Source organism: Crocodylus porosus, unplaced genomic scaffold (assembly GCF_001723895.1).
Source record: "Crocodylus porosus isolate Cpor-Errol unplaced genomic scaffold, CroPor_comp1, whole genome shotgun sequence".
Taxonomy (NCBI): domain Eukaryota; kingdom Metazoa; phylum Chordata; order Crocodylia; family Crocodylidae; genus Crocodylus; species Crocodylus porosus.
The window spans coordinates 1572254-1579127 of NW_017728923.1; the positions used below are offsets into that span (position 1 = coordinate 1572254).

Below are 6874 nucleotides of genomic sequence, written 5' to 3' on the forward strand. Positions count from 1 at the left end.
TGCCCACATCCCCCCACATCTTAGAGATGTTTGATAGCGAGTAAAATATTAGACTTATTCTTACTATAATTAATTAAAATATTCACTTTTCTGATAACTGCTTATTCTTAGTTGAGATTTGTTTTCATCTGTTTAGGTGAGACCTTGCTGCCCACAACTTTTTTTTCTATGAAATTATAGCATTGCCCACCTTGTGAATGGCATGGAGTAAGATATTCACATGCAAATCTGAATGTGGTTTTAAAATCCCCCATGTGTTCAGTTCAGTGTGCAGGATCTTATGCATGCTCCTAAGCATAAAAAAGCCTAGGGGAGAGGGGTGGTCTGTGAGTGTCATACTTGGGAAAATGTTTAAGAACTTCTTGCTGTAAAAAATACAGTACAATATTCACAGTGACACATTTCTCCAAAAGAGAAAAGAGAGTCCTTTTACATTTTCTTTTTGTTTACCCTATAAGGATAGAAAAGGCCACTAAACCGATCCAAATTGTTGACTGGGTGCTTCCAAAATTTAATTTAAAAATAGCTCTACAGTGCATTTTAAAACATTAAACACTGTATGTGAAATCAACTATCTATTTTTGTTTATTCATGAGAATATTTTGCATTTATTTTCAACTTTCAAGGACTTCATAGCAGAGTAAAAGCACTAATAAAATCTGTGGTTCTCTGAGGTAGCTGGAATGACACCAGATTTCTGATGTTCACAATATTAAATTCAGTTTGCTTCACTGGAGGATACAATTAAATTGTTTTTAATTTGGCTAAAATAAACCCAAATCAGCGAGACCCACATTGGGCCCCTAATGTTATATAAATGGCTAATGAGTTGCACTCTTGATTAATCAGAGTTCTGTTACTGAGCTACAAGTGGGTTTATAAAGTTTATTTTAGCCAGACCTTTCACATAGATCATACCTCAATTTAACCCATGAACATTTTGTTGATGCAGAGTCTCTGAATATGCCAAACTTCAAAAATGTTTTATTTACTGACTTTTGATGTTTCCCAAACAGGCAGCTGTTTTTCTTTTTAGAACAGCAAGCATTTCCATGTCCCCAAGAATTATTTCACTATAGCTTGTTTTTATCCAACAGATTAAAACAAAGATTTTAGGATCTTGGGTTTTTTTTCCTTCACCAAAAACAGGAGAAGTTGGAAATTAGCAACACTCATCATCTGTGTCTGAGTACTTTGGCTCTTTCTCTCTCAATTTTTACATTACTTAAAGCCATTTTTAAAAGTCATCCTGCCACCCGGACAAGATTTGGCTGTGTTTAGAAGGAAGGGCAAGGTCTGCAGCAGTAGAGTTTGGTAATAAAACAGACATGTCAGAGGGAGCATTAGAGAAGCTACTGGGAAATATGTTGAAACTGCAGACTAGCAGTTCCCAGATGCATTCATCCAGTACATAGTTTGCCAACCTTTTCTTTCCTGTCTCAAAAACCGTATGGTGGAACATAGCACACTTACTCTGTAGCTCCTCACCTGATATTGAGGTGTTTCTAACTGGTCTTGATCTCAATCTTATTTATTTGAGGCCCAATTTTGAGAGTTCCTAAGAATGCTTAACTGCTCTTGATCTTCAGTGAGATTTGTGGAAACTCAGGATCTCTCGGGTTCAGTCTATAAGTTGCTGTGGGCCATATAAAGTGTTGTGAATGTTAAATGGTATCATACAAAGTACAGTCCAACATAATCACAGAAGACCAGACATAGGACTTACGTTTGACAGTGCTCCGAGATTCTTGGAACCCAGCAGATTCTGAACCCCAGCCCAGGGCTTCACATTGCCGTTCCTCCCCTTGCCCATGTCTGGCACCTGTGCCTGCGCCTCCTCTCCCCTTCTCTGCCAGCCAACACATCTTCCAGAGCCCCACACTGCGTTTTCGCCCATCCTCCAGGGTTTGGTATACCCAGTTGGGAGTAAAGGCAGCTGCATTATTAAGAATAAGTGAGACCAGGGCTACCAACACAGCTGTGGCTACCAGTTTCTGGACAGTCATATCTGACTGTCAGCTGCTGCCAGTCTCTAATTGCAGAAGATCCGAGGTCCTGATCAGCTGCAGCACATTGAAGGAGGACTTGAAATGGAAGGCAGCTGCAGTAGGATGTTTATGAGTGGCTAGAGGACATCACCGTTCATTCTCAAAGTCAACTCCTAAGGTGTTTCTGATCAAGCAAATGAGAGCACTGTGAGGTAGGTAGGAGAATTCCATAAAATATGAATGCAAAAAAGAGCTTGCAGGTCTCTGTCCTCCCAAGCTGTGCTTTATCCACCTTCCTGCACTTTGATGAGCAAAGCCAGTCCTGTGATGAACTGAAGGACAGGGAGGTCCATTCCTTGTAGGGCAAGGTGAATCCAGAAAGAATCCAGAGTTCTGAAGTAGTAGACCCTGGGGTATCCCTGGGACGAGGGAGGCTGGAATGCTTGCAAACCGGGTGCCTCAACCTTCCAGAGTGCAGACCCACGGGATGATAGGGACTCACGTAGGAATTGGGCACCGGCAGCAAGCAGCAGCTCTACAAGCCTTTCCAGACACTTAATTCAGAACATCCCATGAACGGAAAGAAATGTCATTCTCCAAGCCAAGCCAAACTCGAAGTGAATGCTTTCATCCTAAAGGAACTCTGGAAGTTCGAAGTATTCTGAGGAATCTGCTCCTCTCCTTGTTCCTCCGTGAATGTCAAAGCGGCGAGTGGCAGAGGCTGGAGAACAGAACCTCTGCTGTAAGGAAGTTTTTTTTTTTTTTTTTTTCCCCTGTCTCTCACTAAGAGGAAATGGTTGTTTTTGTGGCTGTTTTTGGTGAGCCTCAGGGCGTAGCCGACTGCAACAAACAGAGCCACTGCCACGGCAGTCAAACGCTAACAGGATGTGTTTCCTGAAAGGAAAAGACTATGGAGACTTCTAAAGTTCTAATCCTCCCCCCTCCGGCCCCCCTGCTTCTCCTCCGCCTTCTACTGTCCCCCGCTGTTGCTGCCTCCTCCTTTTTCCCTCCCAGGAAGAATAGTAACCAACCAACCGGGGAAGCATAACTGCTCTGGGACAGAGAGGATTTGTATCAGTTTGTGCATCAGAAGGGGTCACAAGAAAGAAATGAATGAACGTCTCCCCAAATAAAAAATCCTTAAATTGGACCATAGCATGTAGCCTGCAGAGGCAAGCCCAGGGGAAGAGTTTCTTAACACATTGAAGCCAAACAAGCATTTAAATTACCTATGCAGAATGTGATAGAAGTATAGCATACATATAATATATAGTGGGTTGATTGTTACTGCTCCTTTCTAGAACACTAGGGGGTGATGAATAGGTAAACAGAGAAGCTCATAGGAAGGGTTTCCCAACTGGGAAGTGTGGGCATGTGGAAAAGAGTGTTGCATATGTCATGGCATGGAAAAAAGGTTTGAGCACAGTGGTATTAAATAATTCTGCTTATGTAGGACTAACACCTCCCTCCTGATTTGATGTGCTTCTTTATGACTGGAATTTCTGGCCACCCCTCTTCAGTACACAATGAATGGAAAAGCCTCTAGGAGTAACTTTGTATTGTAGTTGTTTTTACATTCGAGCATAGGAAGTGTTGCATCCCAGACCCATGTGTATGAGCGGAGGAGAGAGCTGTCTCTAACATATGAATTAAAAACTAGCTAACAGATAGGGAAATCCTAAAGGTAATTGTAAACTGGGTATCACTGCTGAGTAGGTCTGTAATGGTGTCTTTTAAGAAATCCTTCTTGGTTCTGTGCTATACAGTGTTTTTACCAATGACTTGGAAGAAACAAAATCACCATTGATAACATTTGCAGCTTAGCATGAAGATTGGGGAAATGGTAAATACTATAAAAGATGGGTCACTAAAACAGTGATCTGGCTCACTTAGTAAGCAGGACACAAGAAAACTGGATGTGTTACAATACAGCCCAATGTAAAGTTTAATGCCCCCAGGGAGAGAACATAGTTTTGAGGTTAAAGTCCTATATTGGGTCTTTTTGTACTTCTCAGCTCTGTCACAAGTTTCCTGATGGAGTTTGAGCAAGACAGTTACATCCAGATCCCCACAGATATTTAGGTGGCTAACTCCTATTTGATTCCACTGGGAGTTACATACCTAATTAGTGTTTTTGGCCTCCAATGAATTACTTTCCTGTCCCACAAAGTAGGGATAATATTACTACCTGAACTTACGGAGAGGTTATGAGAATGAAGAATACAGGCCACACTTAAAGGATTGGAAACTTTACCCTGGGGAAGCAGTGACTCTGAAACAGACTTGGAGATCACAATGGATAATTTGGTGAATGTGAGCTGTAAGAGTGCTGCAATGGTCAAAAATGTGATTCTTGGATGTATGAGCAGGGAAAATCAAATAGAAGTAGAGAGGTTATACTAATTCTGTATTTACCCCTGGTACAAAAGCTGCTGGAAAATTGTCTGCAGTTCTTGTAGTCACAATTTTAAGGATATTGAAAAATGGGAGAGCTTTCAGGAAAGGACCCGGTGAGGAATAGTTAAAGGATTAGAAAAGATGCTATTTCATGAAAGACCCAAGGAGATAAAACTATTTAGCTTATCAAAGAGAAATAAAGGGGGTGACTGGGACAGAGTCCATAAGGATCTATATTACAGTTGGCATGAGGAACAGGAGTTTGATAATGGAGAATTCTTCAACTTTGGGGAAAATGCTTATAAAAAAAGCTGGAGGTTGAAACTAAACAAACTCAGACTAGAAATAAGGTGCCCATGTTAACAGTGAGAGAAATTAACCACTGGAGCAAATAACCAAGAATCTAACCATGTTAGATTCTTCATCATTGAACTTTTTAAAAACATGGTTAGAGTTTTTTTCTAAAACAGACACTTCAGTTGAAATGCAGACCTGAGTCAGGGAGGTCCTCTCTGTTGAGTTGTGCAGGAACTTAGAGTAGATGCATACAGAAGAATAGGAATTTTAGTGCCCTGGGGAGGGAGCAGGTATCAAACCACAAGACAGCATTGTGGGAGGAAGGTGTCAGGTGCTTACCTCCTTGCACTGGGGTCACTATAGCTGCTGCCACCTTAGCCAGAGCTCCCTGAACATGGACAGCTGGGGGAGTGTGAGCTCCCTGGGGGCTGCCTTTCTGGTGCCTCCTCTAAACTAGTACCTGAGACTGATGTCCCTCTTGCCCACCTTCACTTAAGCTACTGCTAAATTCTGTGTCCACTTAATGCCCCTAAATGGAATGAACACAAGCCTGCAGTGGCAGTATTTGTCAAGGAGGCACAGCTGGATTCTTTGTACCTGTGGTGGGCTCACATCAACCTTTAGGCAGACCAGTCAGAAGTAAAATGGAGAAGGGCTCTCTCACCTTTAGTTTCATAGCTAGTGGCTTGAGCACTTGCCTAGGTAGTAGGAGACCCAGATTGTAGGATCTCCTCACCCAGAAAGGGGTGAGCCAGCATCCTGTTTCCTACCAAGTTTATTGGTTAGGCAGTGCCCAGAGCATTTTCTGGCTTTCCTCTTGAGTCTGGACAACCACATCTTTGCATTTAACATACATTGGATGAAAACATCATTGGGATAATTCCTACCCCATTAGGAGTAGGGGTCCAGGCTAGATCCTAGGGTCCCTCCCTTCCATTCCAGGGTAGCATCAATCCCACTAAGCTACAACCCCCTGCTATAGTCACTTCCTTCCTCTTCCCACATATTTTCCTCTCTTGATTGCACCATAGGCCAACTTTGAGAAGAAGGCTGCTTTTCTCTTCCTCCTTCCTCCCCCACACGTTCCCAGGTATGTTTTTTTTTCCTGTAACTAAAGTTTTGGGACTTACCTGGCATTTCATATGTACCTAGGAAATTTTTCCCCCCAGGTACATACTGAGCCTACTGAGTGCAGCCTATTGAGCATACTAAATAAGGAGGTGCCTGGCAGGCTTAGCTACATTGAAGCTATGGGCAGGTGTTACATCTGTAGTGCTATTTACACCCTTGTAGAGCTAAAAAAGTGGAGGGGACAGATGTGCATTTTTCCTGTAGCACCACAGAAATGGCAGAAGCCCCACCGTGTTGCTGGATTAAACAGGAACTTCTCTTTAGCGCTACGTTTTGTAGTACCACATGTAACATCTGTCCAGTGCACTATAGCTCCATAGGGCACCTCCTGGTTCTCCAGCATCCTAAAGTGCTCCACTGTCTCCAGCCTGCCCTCCAAAATGAAGAGGAAGGTGATGGCAGAGGGAGAGTGGGCAGTTATTGAATACAGCCTTGGGGAAGCACAGCATATCCACTTTCTCCTGGGACTAGGTTGTCACTGTACACTGGACCAGGACTGGGTTCAGCCATGGGAAGCAGAGCTATCCTGGTGCCACTTAGACACATGACAGTGAGATAGGATGGCCCAATAGTCCTTATAATTTGAATTCGTAGTGTAAAACTAGAAGTATTTGAAGTCAAAGATAAGGTGTTTGTTATCATTTTAGATCACTTTATTAAATACATTTTTTAAGAAAGTTCTAAGGCTTTTGTATATGAGAGAGCTATTCTGGTTAAAGTTAAGGTGTTAACTTAAACTACCACTGTTAGCACAAAACCCTGTGTGGAAGGGTTTCTCTTTAATGACAGCTTTTCTGGTTAATGTTAACATGATGGGGAATAGGTTAAAGCTAAACTGAAATAAATTGCTTTTAAAGTAAAATACTTGTCTAGGCAGGGGGTTTGCATCAGCCAAACTATATCTGTTTTAAATCTGAAGCCTTGAGTTAGTGTAAAAATTGGGTAAAAATTCGTGGGGAATTCGGCACAGGGGACACAACGGTGGGAGTCTACTACAGACCTCCCACTCAAAGTCCCGAGCTTGACCAGACATCTCGTGGGAAGATCACTCAGCAAAATCC

At 42.4% G+C, this 6874-nt stretch overlaps 2 protein-coding genes across 3 annotated transcripts in view; one reads left to right on the plus strand and one right to left on the minus strand.

The window, feature by feature from the left end:
- TMEM204 (transmembrane protein 204) overlaps positions 1-2900 on the minus strand; it is a 41279-nt gene extending 38379 nt beyond the window's left edge. The window contains exon 1 of the mRNA XM_019539924.1: positions 1727-2900. Within this exon, the coding sequence (XP_019395469.1) occupies positions 1727-2006 (280 nt within the window). The 5' untranslated portion in view covers positions 2007-2900. The remainder of the gene's footprint in view (positions 1-1726) is intronic.
- The window catches only part of IFT140 (intraflagellar transport 140), a 167701-nt gene that overhangs the window by 130575 nt on the left and 30252 nt on the right, over positions 1-6874 (plus strand). The gene's annotated exons all lie outside the window — the stretch shown is intronic.